The sequence below is a fragment of the Mangifera indica genome, chromosome 15 (assembly GCF_011075055.1).
Source record: "Mangifera indica cultivar Alphonso chromosome 15, CATAS_Mindica_2.1, whole genome shotgun sequence".
Lineage (NCBI taxonomy): Eukaryota > Viridiplantae > Streptophyta > Magnoliopsida > Sapindales > Anacardiaceae > Mangifera > Mangifera indica.
The window spans coordinates 2,400,001-2,419,424 of NC_058151.1; the positions used below are offsets into that span (position 1 = coordinate 2,400,001).

Here is a 19,424-nt window from a genome sequence, read left to right on the forward strand (position 1 = left end):
AATCCATATTTTATTAAAATATGTTGAGCATTACAAAATCTGGTCCCATTCTAAATTTCTTGAATTAATCCTATTTGTGATATCTCCGCAGTTCCCTCCATTTATGTAGTAACAGACATTTGTAATACCATCAACAAACTAGTAGCAGATATCTCCGATACCATCAACAAACTATGATCATTTAAACTCCACAATCAACTGGCCCCATCCCAAATTTCACTGAAAAGAACCCCCACTTCATACTGTTAGTATGGAAATCACAAATTTGTGACAATTCATAATGCATAGTAGCACACCACCCAACAATGACCACATTTTAATTACCTTATCTCCACTGCCAGTATATAGATATTTTATTGGAATAGCCAGGGCATGAGTACCACCATACTGCCAATCAGCTCTCCAAATTTACTATCTCATTGCATATGACCATTTTATCAAATTCGCATTCCTTTTTGTTATAAACAGTTGCAAATTACTCTGCCTGTGGACATATATTTGGCCTGTGCTGTCATGTTCTCTTGGTGAACAAACATATGAAAGGGTGGATCAGAAGTGCATATGCCATTAAAATATGGGCTTCTTTTAGTCATGGTACATAATTTTCACAACTTAGATGTTCTTCTATATCAACTAGTGTAATGCTTTCCATTTGTAAAATTATTTTGCCATGATAATGTGGCTTACCTCTTGCTTTACAGCACATTCAAGCTGGACTGTCCATTCACATTGAATGCCCTACTGTTATTCTAGTGGTGGCACCTAGCTAATTTATCTTTTCCTTTTGTCACCATGTTGGGACTGCAACTTCTCTTGCTCTCTATCTCTCTTTTTTAAATAAATTGTCGGGCCATGCTGCAGGATTAGCCCTTTATATCTGTTGTTATTAGACTGCTATGAAGGGGCTTCGGGAGAGGAGCTTTCCATTTACTATTCGCAGATACCTTCCTGATGTAACCCGTCTGTTTTATCCGCTCCTATTTAATTTAGTCCAGTCCGACCTGCCCGTTTGCTAGATCTAATAGTAAAATAGCCAGCCGTCCAAGAACATGAATCACGTGGAACTAATTACACGAAGACATGCAGACAATGGAAGTATTTTTGACGATGTATATGGCCATATGGGCTCCCTTTTTCCATTTTCTTAAAGCAAATCTTAACATAAATTGCATGAATGATTGCCCACAACCCCACTTGTTATTTAAGATCATGAATTAAATATTATATGAGCTTATCAAATAGCAGAGCATACATGTCCTCACATTTCAGAGTCTGTTTTGCATTTTCTGTTGTTTCTTTTTTAAGATTTTCCCAGTACGACCACCGCTCAAAATGACAATAACCCAATTGGTGTGTGATGTACAAAAACTGAATAGTCACTGCAGTTTTCATGAACCTTGGTTAGGTGCAAAAATGGAAAGCTATAAATGAAGATAAAAGCTGACACAGATAAGTGGTGTAAGTTATTATCTTATGAGGTACGTAGTTAGGCTTCTGATCTGAGTTAGTAGAAGTTATCATGTTATGAGTCAGGCGGCGGCTTCGGACACGATAGAGACAACACCGTTGTGGTTTGCCCTATAAATAATTTAAGTAACAAAAGAAACAAAAATTGTGGCATAAGAGCTTAAATTTATTCTTAGTGATATTTTAAAATTAATTTTTTATAAATATAAAAATTAAAATTTATGTTACACAAAATTAAATAATTTATAGTAAGATTCATTCTACTATATTTATGTAACGCTTACTTATATTATTTTTATTTGATGTGAAACTATTTAATCTTTAATATTTTTTCTCAAATATAACTATTATAAAGTGTTAGACCTGTCGGTTGTGTGCATTGTCACTTGATATTTAGAATCACTTTAGATTGTTATACTTACCTATTTGGTTTTAAACTCTGATATTATAAAAAAGTTATGAATTAGGTTATAAACTAAATGAATATTATTAACAAAATATTATATAATTTATATTATTAAAAAATAATCTAAAAGAAAATCTGATTTTATGAAAAAAAAATATATATATACCAAAGTTAAAATAATATAAAATCAGAATTAAATCAAATTAATTAAAATTGAATCTAATCAAATTGATCAAATTAAAAAAATAAATATTATTTAATGTATTTGATGTAGTGATTACCAAGCCGATCATTAAATCCAAACTTTTTCCGGTTTGATCTAAGGATGATCTTACTCAAAGGAAGGCCTTCTTTTTTCTTTTTTTCCGATTAAATTAAAAACTGATGAATTAATCAACTTTCTAACCTGTCTGGCCCTTTAAATTTGTGGGCGAATTCGATGCTCTACAGTACACAACATTATTGCTGTCAACTTTCTATCCTGTGTCGGAAAATAAATCTTGGTCAGCACACAACTTTCAGAAGATCAAATCTCCAGGGCGTCATCTCTGAAACTTCAGATAAGGCCGATTAATAAAATACCCAGAAATTATACGAACCGTGCTTCCTGTAAATTCTAAACAGATTAGGACTTGACATTAATATATGATATATGAAATTATACGTATCTTGGGACTTCAGGTGACGAATGTTCCAACATTTGGTTAGATGATAAGTTGTTTAATTTCTTAGTCATTGATAGGCTAGATGACTATTTTCCCCCCAAGATTTGATAAACTAGAATATTTTCACCTGTGAAGTTTGAAAAAACCAATTTCTCATCCATCTGTTAAAATTAATTATTTTTAAGTAATTAATGGGTATTTATATCATTTTCTGTAAATATTATAATAGAATTGTATTATAGTGTGTCAATGTTAAATATATATTTTTCTTATCTTATTTAGGAAATCAGATATTCACCCTATATACTTTTAAAATATAATATAACCGTAATAGTTTTTAATATGACATTTACATCTCATATTTATTGTATATTTTGGATATAATTGTCAATTTGTGATGGAAAATAGTCATTGGCCCTATTAATAAAAAAATAACATTATATATATATATATATATATATATATATATATATATAATTTTAACCTAAATAATAATATATTACTATATAATTAAATAATTTTAGTTTTATGCACATTTTATTTTCAATAAAATTAAACAATTTAGAAATGCATGTGCAGCGACTTGTGATTCATGTTTTGATTGTTTTGTTAGGCAACCACCCCTCAACTATCAATTAATTGATATGGTGAATAGAAAAAAACACAATCTTGAAGAATCTGTAGAAGATGGAGCTAGCTGGTAGATAGAATTTTACAAAGAGAATCATATTCTAGATTTCAATCACCGACCTGGGAGCCCTGAAGAACAATTCCCCTACCTTTTTTATTCACAAATCAGGCATTAAAGAAGATTATGCCTGCTAAAATTCTCAGGTTCCATTCGCATTCTAGAAATTCGGTAAATCATATAAAAACAATAACAATAGATAAAAGGTGTTTATATGTCCTTTTAGTTAAAATTTATGGTTTTTTTTGTTTAATACGAACTATCTGGATTGATTTGACAGGTAAAACTTCAAGACACAATAACAGATTTATAACTATTATATTGGGTAATTTAGGATTTTATAAATATAGCAAATTTTCGAGTCAAAATATTTTTTCTGAAAGTTTTAGTGTTTCACTAATTTTGCTAACCCTTAAATCTAAATTTATAGGTTTTTATCATGGGTGAAAAATAAACTATGTCTCATATTAAAAACTTTCGCAATGTTAATCACAAGATTAAACAAAAGAGTAATGTTATGTATATATATTTTTAATACATAATTTAAATATATAAATAATATATTATTATATAATTAAATATTTATTTATTTTTTAATTTAAAATTATTTAATCATATAAATAATATACTATCTAAAAACTTAAATTCTTCTCCTAGGTTTATGATTAAAATCAGTATAAGACGTAACTGGAAGGAATAAATAGGAAGAGACTTGGTGGCTCAATTGTGCCTGGCTGACTCAGCCCCACGTCTTCTAGAGGAATAAATATAATTTATGTGGACACAAAAATGTGCTTAAATTACCAAATTTTGTTACTATGTTGTTTGCACATATCTGTGCTGGTTGCATTGTTCCAAAATTTTGATGTTTTGGTGTCACCTCAAACAAGGAGAGACCAACCACAGCCACGACCTTTTTTCCTAAAGCTCAAATAATTTATTGTGTTGAAATTTAAAAGGGAGAAGGACTATTTCCCACCCAACTTTAGATGCCTTTTCAAAATACCACCCATGACAGATGAAAATCCATTTTTCCCACCTATAAATTGTTAATATGGATGATTTCTGTTTGCATAAGGGTAAAATATCCATTTTACCCTTGTTAGATGAAATGATAAAAATACCCCTCAATTTAGTCTACAAAATTCATCCCAAAATTGATGTAAGAGTTTTACCATTCACCCCCCTTAGGTTTTAGAAACTAACATTTCACCTTATCTAAAGTTTTTAAACTTTGAAAACTAACATTTTCACCCCCAAACCTAGGGTTTCCATATTTTTCAAAATGTAGCCGCCCCCCATAACTTTCAAAACTAGCAGTTTCACTCTCATTTTTCAACTTCATCTCCCGACGTCGTCACCGGCCTCCTCCTTCTCCTGGTGCGACGGCGGTGGTGCGATGAAGAGATCTTCATCTCCTCGTCGCACGGTGCGACGAAGAGACGGAGATCTCTTCGTCGCACAATGCGACGAAAAGACAGAGATCTCTTCGTTGCACCACCGTGCGACGAAGAGTCTCTCTTTGTCGCTCCACCCAGACGACGAAGGACGGTGTCGCTCGCTGCGTGGTCCAAAGGCTACGACGAAGCGTCGTCCTTCGTCTGTTCTTCCAGATATGGACGACGCTTCATCATCTAGATCTGGACGACGAAAGATTGTCCTTTGTAGTCGGAGATGGGAGATCGGTTGATTGTGTCGGCCGTCGATGGTGGCCGGTGAAGGAAGCAAACCCTAAGGGTGAAATCTAAACTTTTCAAACTTTGAGGATGGGTTAGTTATTAGTTTTTAAAACCTAGAGGGGGGAAACAGTAAAGTCTTAAAGTTTTAAGGTTTTAAATAGTAAATGACGATTTTGCCCCTATCCCTAACTGAAAAATTGGACGACAGTTTGGCCATAAGTAGGAAAAGTGGATTTTCATCTGTCGTGGGTGGTATTTTGAAAAAATATCTAAAGTTGGGTGGGAAATAGTTCTTCTCCCAATTTAAAAATGGGTTAATAAATTATTCGTCTTTATTTTGTTAGGATGTGTGTGAAAGGGGGACTTCCCTATGTTATTGCAGAAGATGCAATGATAAATATTCAATTGAAAGATGTGACACTTAATTTTTAAGGATGGAATTTTTATTTTTAGTGACAAGTTTTTAATTTCCTGAAATGAAAATTTTTATTATATTTAATTTAATATTAGTTATTAATATTATCATAAATAAGTCTATATACATAAATAAATCTTATTAATTTATTTATATAAAATAAATGTTTGATTAGATAATTTGATTGTTTATTTTTTATCTCATTTTAAAATTATCTAAACACATATTATTAGTTTATCCTATCCGTTTGTATGAATAAATAATAATATTTGTTTATATATATATAATATTACTAATAAAATTAACCTATGGTCTCTCCAATTAAGCTCGCGATTTTTATTACCATGCTTGATTATGAAGTAAAAAACATTTATAATCAAAAAATTTATTAGATTGGGTTTGAGGCCACCCTTAACGGGTCGCCTTAGCCTAGTTTGATTAACTGTCAAAGTGTAGTTAGTGAGAAAGTTATTGATAGTTAAACACTTATTTAAGTATCTAAAACAACCTCTACAATTGAATAATTATGCCTTTTACAGAAGATTTTGTTTTCTTCTTCTCCTCTCAAAACCAAAAGCGTAGGAAACAGATGTCTCCCAAGGATTGCAATACTCGGGCAAAAGGAGTTGTGAAAATTGACTCACATCAGACCCTCAAAACATGTTCAAATCAATAACGTGAACAGAATTAAAAATCCAGATACGTTTTTCAATTTACAGAATTCAATTTGACATGCCTAAAATTGTCCAACAACTAGAATATAAAAGCTTTTTGTTAATTAAATTACCATAGTACAGTTTACAGAATATATTTCATTTCTAATTTTAAAAAAAAAGTTAAAATTTTGTTATGTCTAAACCTTGAGGAAGAGAGGATGGTATTCAATAAAAAAAATAAAAATAGTTGAACTTAATTAATGTATTGGTTTTATTTATGAAGCAATTACTTGAATGTAAAGCTAGTTTGATATTGTCCACAAGAACAAACTCAAGAATTAATTCCTAGTCTCAAAAACATTTAAATGGTTGATTATTGTATCAATTATTCCAGTTTTAATGATAGAAAATTTGACCTTTTTTCCAACACGCTACCGAGAATCGTGTCTAGATAACACAAAATTATTCTTGAACAGATTAATTCCATGCACACTCATGTACACGTCCCTTTTCGGATTGAATTTTTAAAAAAAATATATTTTCAATTGTTTTTCCAAGTGGGGACTCTCCATTTTAGAATATAGCTTTAACCCTTTTCTTGCACTTTCTTTCTCTCTTCTCTTTAAGCCTCAAAACCCAATTAATATCTCTCTCTCTATCCCTTCTACATGATCGAGAGAATGATGAAGCTTTCTTCAATCTCTCCTTCCACTTCTCAACTCTTCTATTACCTTCTTCTCTATCTGTAGACGTTTAGTTTTGTGATATCTACAAGGGTCTTGCTTCTTCTTCTTTGTTTTTTGATTGATTTATGGGGGCTGGAGTTTCTGATCTTGCAGCTGAGAGTGAGTCATGTTCAAGGTCGCCTGGTTTGGGGGATATACCGGAAAACTGTATATCATTTATTCTTATGCACTTTGATCCTCCGGAGATTTGTAAATTGGCGCTGCTGAACAAAACTTTTCACGGCGCTTCTTTGGCTGATTTTGTGTGGGAAACGAAGTTGCCATCGAATTATAAGTTTCTTGTCAAGAAAGTTCTTGACGAGAGCCCAGAAATTATAAGCAAGAAAGAAATTTATGCAAGATTGTGTCTTCCTAATCGCTTTGAAAATGGCACCAAGGTATGTTGAGCTAATTTTCAGCATATTGTAATTAACTCTTCTAATGCATATCAAAACCAGCAGGCATATTCTTCTGTAAAAGAAGAACCCCAAAAAACTAAAAACCCCTAAAAGAGACCTTCAATTAATGCAGGAAGCATGGCTGGATAAGAGCACTGGTAAAATCTGTATCTCAATTTCTGCAAGGGCAATGAAAATCACGGGGATTGATGATCGAAGATATTGGAATCACATTCCAACGGAGGAATCCAGGTAATTAGAGATTTGTTACTATTTCCCAACATTTTTTTTTCTTTTTTTCATATATATTTTTTTTACATTTATTTGTGATGGGAAAAGGTTTATTTCTCATTGGAGAAAGAATAAGAATCATAAACTACTAAGATATTTATATGGGAATCGTGTTTATGATCGTCCATGGTGACTGGTGAGCCAATGGCATATCGGTATATCCTATATTACTGTTCTAACTACCAGTTTTTTACATGCTGCCAAATTATGGTGAGTAGAAAACCTTATTATCAAATATGGCAATTTGGCCTCTAAATCAGGTCTTTGGCTTGTCTCTCTTCAATGAAGAGAGAATTCCCCAATAAGAACAAAGATGAAACAAGGATAAAGATAAATAAAATTCTCACAATCGAAGATGAGACAAGGATGAAAATGAATATATCTCCTACTCATCTCCTCTTTGATTCATCATTTACTCTATATATTTTTTAAACTTTTATATATTAAATTATTTTTAAAAGTTTAAATTGTTATAAATATACTTTAATACTTAATAAATATTTCATCATTATTTTGGTAGGGAATGAGAGAGATATTTTTCTGTAGAGATAGGAAGGGGAAGGATAGAAAATTTTCCTTGAAGGAGACAAGACAGAAATTAGGGTATTCGTCCTCTACCAACCCATCCCCATCTCGATTTATTATCATTTTTCAAAAATTTCCTAAGTATAATGAATAAGATGGTAGAGAAATTTTAATTTCCAAAAGCAGCCGAAATATAAATTAACCTCTTTTAACAAGCTTTAATGATGAGATTAGCATTTCTAAATTCAAACAATCAGAATTAGAACCTCTTAAGGATTCAGTTGGTTGTCTTCTTTCTTCTAATTTTAGGAAAAAGTAGCCAAAACATCGATTATACACATTAATTAAGCAGGCCCATTTAGAAAAAAGGTTCACCAGAAGCCAACAGGAACTTGCCGCAAATGAAAAGGACTAATCAATAATAATCACCAGTCCAGTTGGCCATCTTTGAAGATAATTCCATTTATTATTTATGTGATAATAAAGCACTATATTCTTTGAAAAACCACTGAAATTGTTATATAATATATCTCTCTTTTGCTTTAAAATCTTTGACAAGTTATGGAAAAAAAATGGCATGTATAACGTAAATAAAGTGCTTAAAAGACTAGTTGAAAACCTTTTTTAGTTTAAAGTGAAAGATGTGTGAAAGGAACTAAAGATTTTTCTTCTTAGCCAAACCTACCATTATTGAGTGTTGACAAATTCATAGACACTTTTAATTTTTCTTGACAAGGTTCTAGAAATGTATTTTTAATGAGTAATACTATACGTATCTACTTTAAATATATGAATAGGTATCCATTTATATGAGTTATTATGTGATTTAGTATTATTTTATATTTAATTTAAAATCACCTAATCATATGACAATAATAAATATGCGTGGTTTTATTATTGATTTTTAATTTAACAGAAATCTTTTCTTTTTGATTTGCAGGTTTCACACAGTGGCATATCTTCAACAAATATGGTGGTTTGAGGTGATAGGAGAGTTAGAGTTTGAGTTTCCCCCAGGGAGCTACAGTTTATTTTTCAGGCTGCAGCTTGGAAAGGCTTCAAGAAGATTTGGCAGAAGGGTTTGCAATTTGGAACAAGTTCATGGGTGGGATATTAAGCCTGTGAGGTTTCAGTTATCCACTTCAAATGGGCAGCGAGCCATTTCAGAATGTTGTTTACATGAACAAGGCAACTGGGTTCTCTACCATGTGGGCGATTTCGCCATTGACAACAACTCTCATCACATGCTTACAAAGATTAAATTTTCCATGATGCAGATCGATTGTACGCATACAAAAGGAGGGTTATGCTTGGATTCTGTGTTAATATATCCAAGTGAATTTAGGGAAAGATTAAAATAAGCTTTAAGCTTGTTAGGTGATCATGTGGTTATACATATTAGAGAGATTGGGCAACTCTTCAGGATATGAGCTTTGATTTTGGTTAATTAGCTCGTTGTGGGGTGCTTTTGTATAAAATATTTGGAGATTCTGTTGTATACCCAAATTGAGAAATGTTGTTGCTTGCTTGGTGCATTAATGGTGAAACAAAATTGCATATGTAATAGTTATTTGTCGTGAGTGGAAATGAGAGTAAAGTGGGTCGTGTTGAGGGGTTGTGGGCACATTTTGTCTTCGGTCAAGGACCACAGCTTCATTGTTTCTGTTAAACAATCGTATTCTTATATGATGAAAAAAGGAAATTAGAAAATGAAAGTTAGTAAGTTGCCAGCTTGGAAGCCTCATCCAAGAGGGTGAAAAATTGGGTTAGTAATTTAAATACTAGTGTTTGGGTGGGAGTCAAGGCCTCCCAAAGATAATAACTAGTTTAGTTGAGATGAATATTTCAATCTTCGTTTTCATCTTTACGAGAAAAACTTTTCTTTGTTTTTGATACAAAGATGATGAAAAATCTTCATTCTCTCTCTACAGAAAAATTTCTATCTACTTTCCCTTCCTAACCTCGTTAGAAAATTTTTACATACTTATCTCTACCTTTCTTCTATGAAAAATTAGAGAAAGGGATAAATTGAAAGAGATTGATCCATCCCTACCCCTTATTAATTACAAAGATTTTAATTGATCTAATTCTCGTTTTTGTCTTTATCAAAAAATTCTCTCTTCCCATAAAGATATTCAAGCCAAAAACATAGTTTCACAGGCTGAACTGCCATTCCAGTGTCCTCCCAACCTCTTACAAAAACTTTTGATTATTCTCATCGTTTAAAATCATTCATGTGTGTCTGTTGAACTTATTAGAACTAGTTTTATTATCCATAGTAGAGTTGGAGAACTGAATTTTGTAGGAGGATAAGATTTCTTTTCTAATAATTTGTGATATAGCATCTACCATATTAAAACGAAACAGAAGCTGTTCTTACCATTTGTTCAATAGATTACACTTGCAAAGACTTGGGAGACAGTAAAACCTTAAAAGAAAATAAAATTAAAATATTTAAAAAAAAAAGAAAGATGACTCAAAAACCTAATGGAGTACAGGTGCATGATGATGTCACAACAAATTCGATAATCAGAAAAGCCAAAAAAGCAGCTATTTCCAAATATTCTTCTGTACAACCTGTAACGACACTCGCTCAACGGAAGCCAATAATTGCGCTAGGGTTTGGTTAGTCATGCCTTCCACCCATATCCCATTGTATCCTCAAGGTCACTGCTAAAAAAAACCATTTTCTGTGAATTCATGGGCTATATCCTCAACTATATCATCCTGCAAATGAAGATTCTGAGGCAATTCTTGTGCTCTCTGGTTAAATCCATTATTTCCACCACCGCCGCCACCAGCTGCTGATGACCCACTGTTGGAAGGACCTTTGAAGCTGCTGCTCCGGCTCGGTGGCCCTGCAACACCTACTGACACATTGGACGTGGCTGCAGTTACTGCCGGAGAGTTGCCTCCAAAACCTAATCCAGTCCTTCCCATAATCCCATTTGCCTGCCCACTATGAGATTGCTGTGGCACTCCCGTTCCGCTGTTATTAGACATCTCTTGCAGTAATTGCTGGATCATCTGCTGCTGCTGTAAGGCCGAGTTACCCAGAGAAGGCTGTGAATGGTTCTGTTGGAGCATGTTGTTTGAGTTCAGTGACCATTGCTGCAACGGATGTGGCTGTTGTGGAGGTAGCCGCGGACTAGACAACCCACTAACAGGAAAGTTCTGAAGGGACCCTTGCATGTACACAGAAGGCCCTTGGAAGCTTGAAGATGGACTTTGGTTAGAATTATGAAACGAAGAAGATGCCTCCTGTTGATGCGAGTTAGAGTTTGAATTTATTGAGTTCTGTCTCATGAGCAAATTCTGGTAAGTACTAAGGGCCAAAGCAGCTTGTGTTGAACCACTTAAAGCTCCTCGACCAACCATGTGATGGTTATTGCTCATATTGTTGTTTATTCCAGGGTGCAATGCTCTCAGCTTATTGAGGGTGCTCCTGTCTGCTGGTAAACTCTGAGCACTTGCCAGCTGCTCTACTTCCTGCGTCCTTTGCATCTGGAGCTTAGACACAGATGAATGTCGAGGATAATTTTTCAAGCCCTCTGCAAATTGAGGATTGGTTTGAGATCAAATCAAACATGTAATTTCATAAAAATAAATACAATGATAATTACTGCCAATAACCCTGTTCTGGTCACGTAACAAAATAACATACAACTGAAATTACTATTTGAAAATGGACAACAGAGGTCAAAAATACTGGGGATAAAGTACAGTTATCCAAACAAGAAATATACTTCATCTAATAGGAGAAATAAAAAAGAGCTCCCTATTATAAAGAAGGGTAATACTATGTATATACATTTTTGGTACACAAATAGATATGTCATCTTTTGATTGGATAGTACTTTATCATTAATTCAAAATCACTCAATTACATGATGATACATTCATGTGTCTACACATTTGTATACCAAAAATGTATGCACATAGTTTTATTGTATAAATAAACTAAATTTTCAGTGGTCGTATACATCAAACTCAGCCAAAAACTAAAGACTTGAACATGGACTATAAATCAGCCACATTTAAGGATAGTATTTCCGTAATAAACAACCCAACAGCCATTTGCATGTAGAGGAAATGGCAGCTAAAAGAGCAGAACAAAAGCTGGGAAAGGCTAAATTTCCGGAGAGATTACTCCCATTTAGTGTTATGTAAAATGATATAACTTCCATGTCATAGAAAAGTATATTATATCAATATAATTTAAAAGACTGTCACCAGATAAAAGTTCCATTTTACCTTTTCTCCTTTCAGCAGCAGATACACAAACTGGTATATTTCATACAATTCAGAAGGTGGAACACAAAGATACTATCTATAAAGGTTGATATTGGCATCAAATGAGATATGAAAAAAAAAGCAATAGAGAGTTACCAATTGGCCCAACTTTTTGCTCCCGACAGAACAGTATCAAATCTTTCATGCTGTTGACAACCTCAGAAATCTGAAATAATTGATCTCAGTTACTATAAGAAAAATCAGAAATTATATGATTACACATTAGATTACTTGTACTAGAATTGAACTCTAAACCAACCAAATTTTTACCTGCAAACATCTCACATATCTTTTAGAAAATCCCAAGTCATTCAACGACTGGAGCTCCAAGCTCTTTGCAAGCTGACGTCCAGCTGTAAGGACCCTGAATTAAAACAAAGGGCAAATGTAAGTACATTCTCTGCATTAGGTGTTTACATTCATTCCTAATCACTCCAAACTAAGCAAGATTCACAATATCTTTTTTATATACAATCAAACGAGGCTCAAATCAGAGCAGCAACATGCAGTATTAAATTAGCTAATGGTAACTAAGCACATACTGTACAGTCAGCTCATCAGCACCCCACTAAGAGGTTGCCAAACACTTGAGCCATTAATCATTTTAAAGGCTCTTCTAGATTATTTTACAGGTGTCACTCGATATTACAGGATAAAATCATGAGGAAACATGAACAAATGGAATCTATAAAATGTCACTTGTGGCTCAATTAACTCACATATTGCTGTTCATTTGCAAGTCCTGCTGAGAGACCCCATCAGCTCCACCCTCAGAAATTGTGCTCTGACATTTTTGGGCAACTTGAACCAACTGGCTGACCTGAAAGGACATATGATAAGGAGTACATGTTACATATACATATACATATACATATATATATATATATATATATATATATATATATATATATATATATATATATATAAAAATGTGTGTACATATGTATATATATATGTGTGTGTGTATATATATATACACAAATACCTTCATAATCAGAAGAAATAAAATATGTTTACATTTACCAAGACTGTCCAAAATTACTGACATGCAGCAAGGCAAGAGATTGTACTTGTAGATAAAAGAATCAAAATAAAAAATAAGGCACAATGTTTAAGGCAGAAACTTACATGGGTTCGAGTAAATTGCAAGAAATGAATTGATTTTGTCACAGTAATAGATGAGTTATTGAACTAAGAATCTCATTGTAATTAGAACACTACTATTTCAGAAAAAAATTAATTAATAAAAGCCCCCACCCCCACCCAATCTCTTATTTAGCAGACTTTCTGCCCTAACATGTGTCTCTGCCAGTTTTTAATCACATCCAACAATCTCAAAGGCCAACCATTGAAATATGAGGGGCAACTTAAATGATATAAAAGCAATAACATGATACAAACATAGGACAAATGGAGAAATTTTCAGTTTAACATACTCATTATTTAGCATTAACATACTAGAACTGCTTGCCAGTTGAATTGAAACATTGCCTGCTCCAGTTTCTCAACTGACACCAGCCCCATCATGTCAGTTTCCATATTCCAACAAGACAAACAATGGGAGCTATTTCTTTCGGTTTAGTCGGATTTCCTCTGGTCATTTCTTTTCCTCCCTCCTCTCACCTTTTTCTTTTAATTTTCTAAACTCTTATTTCTGCATTGCCCACAATTCCCAGTATACCAGTCCCCCAACGAAGCCCCTTTTTTGGGAGTTCACTTAAATAAAACAAAACCTTCTCTCCCAAATGAATGAGAACATTTTGTCACTCCTGATTTCTATTGATCTCATAAATAATTAAATAAAAGAAAAAACAATGTCTAATTACCCAGTATCTATTTTGCTAATGCCTTGGAAATCAAGATTATTTGTTTCTGTTGAAAAATGATATATTTTTTAATCTTGACGACGTTACAAGCTAGCGCTCCAACACTAGCTTTAAATTGTTTCAGTGGTAAATTCTATATTGTTCACTGGAACATATCCCTTCCATCTACAGTTTTGCTCAATTTTTTCAAGGGGAGGAGAGGGGAGGGAAGTGTGCAAACAATAAATTAAAAGCAAGATCAAGATTTTTGGTCATTATGCATGAGTACATCATAGAAACTTCAGATCAACTAAATCAAAGAAATAGACAGAAGGGTAACAAAAATCTGTACCTGTGGTGCAACCAATCTTCGAGGAAGAAGTTCTTCATGACGACGAGCACAAAATTCCCATGATAATATCTAGAACAGCATAGACGTCCCCACAGGTTAGTCAGTCCACATAAGTGAATAATTCTAAAAGTGAAATAGCATCTTTTTTTGCTTTTTTACCTTTAGGTCATGGGTGAATATGATACGAAGCTGACCCTCACGAACAACACGAAGCTGCTCATACACACTCTCTTGAACTGCTTTTCCATACTCCAACATCATTATTCCAGAAGGAAATCGACATTCACGTGGCAAGTCCAAAAACATAAGCTCATCAATGACACCACTACCAAATTTGATTTCATTGAGCCTAGGGAGGACTTCAAAAGTTGCCTCTGCAGGAAGCCCCATAAAAAGTATAATTAGGTCTCATTTGAATCAACATATAATAACACATTGACTAACAAACAGAACAAGAAAGTTCTGCGTTTAGCATTAATATTTTGCAGACTAACTCCTTTATTAAAACTAACAAGAAGAATCCAAAATACATGTTCATGATATGGGTAGTTTCTCTTCAATTCTAGTGGTGACCAGATAAGTAGATTCAACAATGACTTCTAGATTGTTAAGAAAGTGGTAATCAGCTGAGTAGAGAATTATCTTAATAAAATTAGAGAACCTTTTCCCCCTTCGGCGTACAATTGTTCAGAGACCCAGCTTGACAAATTTTCATGTCTGGATTTTTACGTAAAAGCATTACCAAAATCCTACTTTATGAGTAAAAGATTCAAGTAAAGCCTGTAAAATATCTCAAATCCCTTACCAAATCCCCTCCCAGATTTTGATCCACATATATCACACTGCCATGCATCCTGGAAAAGAAAATAAAACACCAACATAAGATATAAAAATGAAAAACAAAAGGATATGTATAAAATTACTGCATTTTTCTATTTTTCTGTTTTCAACTCCTTCGTGAATGAAAAACAAAGAGATCATCATAGAGCAATGGGAAATCTATTTATATTACATGAAATTTTCACTAATTAACTTCAGAAAAGCATGGAAAAATTCTTAAGGTTGCTAACTCAAACATCACAATAACTGACCATAGCTGCCTGGGGGAAGACACCAAGTGCATGATGTCCAACATTATCATATAATGACAAGCACCACCTTTTCTTTGCACGAGGTGAATAGTACTCTGTCACAAACTTCCTCCAGTATGCAATAGTATTTTCCTATCAAGATTGAGATAAAACCAATGAGCTTCAGAAGTTAACTAAATTGCAAGTAAAAATATATATTATGCACATAACCACATGTTTGAAAAAGCATGGGCATAAATGACATTAATTCAAAGAATGAGAAGTTGCATGAGAGTAATATTTGCAAGATATTGCATTGAAGGAATGTTAAAAAAAATAAATAAATAAATAAATAAATAGACACCACCACAAGCAATTAGCTAATTAGTGAACTCACAGAAGGCCGTTGCCTCTGATGATACAAGTATTGCATTAGCCGACGAGCACATACACCACTATCATAAGGGCGCTTCATTGTATTAAAGGGTTGCACTCCCTGTTGCTGCTGCCTATACTGCATCTGCTGCTGCTGCTGCAACTGGGCCCTTTGCAAAGGTGGCATGGACTGCAGAATCTGCTGTTGTTGCCTCAGCCTCTGTTGCTGCTGCTGCAACAAAGCCTGTAACTGCTGGTTACGACCCTGTAACTGCATGGAATGCTGTTGAAACACTGGCTGCTGCAGAATGTCCTCCTGTTTGATATCCAATCGTGGTTTCTTCTGCACCTGGGACAGATTATTGGGGTCCTGAATGAAGGTTCCAGGTACTCGAGGGCCCATGGGAAGAGAAACTTGGCCGGTTTGTGATGTGGGCAAGGATGTAGCACTCGATGCCCCTTGCTGCTGACTCTGCTGCACTTGCTGGGCACTCGGGTCTGGATGAGAGCCCTGCTGCACTACAGAGGATCCGTCAACAACTGATGAACCCGAAATACTGATATTATTAGATGAAAATGACATGGGCGATGCAGGTAAGCGCATATAGGATTCCGTATTGATGCTCGCACTTCTCTGCAAATGGGGGCCCCCTGAAAGAGCCGAATTTGCATCTGTGACCAAAGAACTTGCCCCCACACTTGGTCCTGAGTTCGCCACACTGTTCAACACCGCATTATTCATATCCCCAGAAACCGGACCCAAATTGGGACGTCCGGTCCCAGGAATTGAATTAGATGAGTTCCCATATGATGAGCTCAAGTGAGAGTTAACTACAGCCTGGGACTGCCCATCTCCTTGGAAGAAAATTCCGGAACTTGAGGAAGACTGGGTCAACCCTCCAGTCACCCGAGATGGTGCCATGGGGGGCACCACCTCCTGGTGGCTGGAGTCTAAATAGCTTTCCAGAGCCAGGCCTGACTATTACTTTCAATAATAAAAATGTTCCTCAACTCTCTCAATATCATAAAAATACAAAAACCATGCAAATAAAAGAAATTTTCCAAAAAATAGATCACAGACACAACATAATTATTTAAGTTTTCCCACTCCACCATGGAAACAAAATCTGAACCCCTGATTCACTAGTGTCATCAACTAACTCAATATTATTACAAATCTACAACCTCTTGCATAACCAAATAGTGTGCAATGTTTATGATATCTTTGAGCTTTCGACAAATTTGTTGTAGGGATCTAAACAATGTTCACTAGAAAAAGCAAACAACAGAATTAGCAATAGAAAAAAAATAAGTTAAACCGAAAGCAAAATTACAAAATTTGACAGCATCTCACTTAAATAAACTAATCAAAACTAAAAACTTTGAAGAGACAATAATTTATTCCCAAATTAACTCCTTAGTAAGGAAAAAGCTAGTTTTTTCACCATTCTTGAAAACCCTAATTTCTACTTAGCTAGCTAAAAGAATACAACGGATACTAAGACTCGAAATTAGTAGGATTAAAAACGCGTATTAGTAAATCAATCCCTCAACTTACAAAATTAAACTCCTACTGAATTTAAGCCTAGAATTCATCACGTGTATCGAGAACCACGAACCGTGACCAAGCTCAAGTAGACTACTATAAAGAAATAGTTTCCGAACTTCAACGGTCGGTAAAATCAACCGATTAACCGTAATTGAACTCTTAAACAAGGAGATCAAGAAACAGCAAAGCAATAAAAGTTGCAAACACTAATTTCAAAATCAAACTTAGCTTTTACAGTTCCTGAGATCGATCAACATATGTAAAAACAAATAAAAAACAAGCTCTATTGCATAGAATTTAGCAAAATTCATTAAAAAAATAAACAAAATATTATAAGAAAACACTAACCTGAATATCACGAGCTGGAAAAAGCAAACGTTACTTTTTGATCGCTTAATTTAGAAACTGAAGAATTGTAGAAAGAGAGTGTTCGAGGTGGCTGCTTATATACCTAGCGGGAATTGCAGAGAGGGAGTGACCGGCAACACTGGTAAGTCACCGGCAATATTAGGTGAATGCTCGACACGTGTCCTGATCAGAATTGCATAACGTAGTCGGTGTTTGATCGCGCGGTGGCGACGCGAGTTTGTATTCTTCTGACATAATCTCATTCGTTGATCTATAGATTGCCTAGGGTAGGTCTCGGGAGTTAGTATCTAGTACAGTCGAACAATTAAGCTCCTCTTTAATCAGAGCATGACACTTTGCCATCTGGAATCATGATACACAATAAGGGTAATTTTGGCATTGAAATAAACCCCATTGGCTAGCGTTTTTGCTGAAAAAATATGCTTGTGTATATGATTTTATCTTGGAATTTACTGGTCTAGGGTTAAAGGATAGGGGATTGATGACCACATTGCCACGTGTGAAGAACATGTTAGAATAGAAACAAGCGCTCGTGTAATCCGCTGCCAGTGTGAAAAGCATAGATATTTTAGAAATCCTTAAATTTTGTAATTTTTAATTAAATTTTAATTAACTGTAAAGAGTTTTAAAATTAAATTATAGACCACTGTTTTGCAGTTTTCGCTTTCGTTGGTATTTTTTTCAGTAATGAATTGTTATTTTGAAATTGAGAGAGTGGTGATCGAGTGACAGGCTGTCAGATAAGGAAGAGAAAGTTTTGTTTGATTGGACGCACAAGATTTTAAGAATATATTGAGAATGAGTGTCAACATCGTTGATTAAGTTATGGCCTGTGGGTTAACATTTGATTTATATGTTGGGTCTGATTTATAAATAATGATGGTCTGGGCTTTGGGTAAAATATTGAATTTGTATGGACTGTTTTGAAAACTAACACACCAACCCTCATAACTAAAAAAACTCACACTCAATTGAAGTCGTTGGAGCAAGGAGAGTCAACAATGTTGGAAGCAATTACTTTTAGATTAGAGATGTGTACGTCAAGAAGTTAGATGTACCCAAATAGATAGAGTAACGATTAGTCTTAAGCCTTAATGTTAGTGGTAGTAGAAATCTCTAACAACTATCTTCTTATGTCAGTCTCACACGTCAACAAGAGTTAAACACTTGAAGTGGATAAGATTAACAAGATCTAGTCACAATTTTGTTGATCTAGTATTGTAGATCTTGATCTCACATGGCAGACAAGTTCAAGCATCTCAATGAGGACAAAATCAACAAAACTCAACCCAGACATAATCGCTCTAGTGATGAGTGATGAAGGTGAAAGTGGTATGACAAACACAATCACGCTAATATTGCGGGTCAAGGTAATGTGGTAGGGAATAGAGCTCTCAATCATATGTGGTGGGATTGATTTAGGTTTTGTTAAGAGCAAACAAGTAGGCAATAACAAAATGTCAAACTTATCGTTGTTGATAAGTATTCCAATATTAAAGTTAAAATTTATTTTTTAAAGTTATTAGAAAGTTAATATGACAAAATTATAATGTGACATCTATTATGTTTGTTATTGAGTTACTCGGTATAAGATATTAGTACTAACTATTAGTATTTAATGGTCGTTTGGTATCTTGGTAATCTATCTTTTATTATTTATATTATTTTATTTAATTTGTAAATAATAAAATATTAT

At 34.1% G+C, this 19,424-nt stretch overlaps 2 protein-coding genes across 6 annotated transcripts in view; one reads left to right on the forward strand and one right to left on the reverse strand.

The window, feature by feature from the left end:
* Window positions 1-17,864, reverse strand: part of LOC123197181 (probable transcriptional regulator SLK2) — a 23,691-nt gene extending 5,827 nt beyond the window's left edge. Inside the window, exons 1-10 of one of the 5 annotated variants that reach the window (XM_044611346.1) lie at window positions 17,708-17,864; window positions 15,833-17,079; window positions 15,457-15,588; window positions 15,171-15,219; window positions 14,525-14,739; window positions 14,366-14,434; window positions 12,928-13,028; window positions 12,479-12,572; window positions 12,305-12,374; window positions 11,203-11,466 (exon numbers count right to left, since the gene is read on the reverse strand). In XM_044611346.1, the coding sequence (XP_044467281.1) occupies window positions 11,203-11,466; window positions 12,305-12,374; window positions 12,479-12,572; window positions 12,928-13,028; window positions 14,366-14,434; window positions 14,525-14,739; window positions 15,171-15,219; window positions 15,457-15,588; window positions 15,833-16,732 (1,894 nt within the window). In that variant the 5' untranslated portion in view covers window positions 16,733-17,079; window positions 17,708-17,864. Of the gene's footprint in view, window positions 1-10,268; window positions 11,467-12,304; window positions 12,375-12,478; window positions 12,573-12,927; window positions 13,029-14,365; window positions 14,435-14,524; window positions 14,740-15,170; window positions 15,220-15,456; window positions 15,589-15,832; window positions 17,080-17,707 lie in introns of those variants that run through there. The other 4 variants (XM_044611350.1, XM_044611347.1, XM_044611348.1 and 1 more) reach the window with 4 other exon arrangements.
* LOC123197182 (F-box protein PP2-A14) lies at window positions 6,558-9,479 on the forward strand. The gene is made up of 3 exons (XM_044611351.1): window positions 6,558-7,099; window positions 7,233-7,351; window positions 8,856-9,479. The coding sequence occupies exons 1-3, from the start codon at window positions 6,788-6,790 to the stop codon at window positions 9,274-9,276; spliced, it is 852 nt and encodes a 283-aa protein (XP_044467286.1). The 5' UTR covers window positions 6,558-6,787; the 3' UTR covers window positions 9,277-9,479.
* Window positions 17,865-19,424: the final 1,560 nt, after the last annotated feature.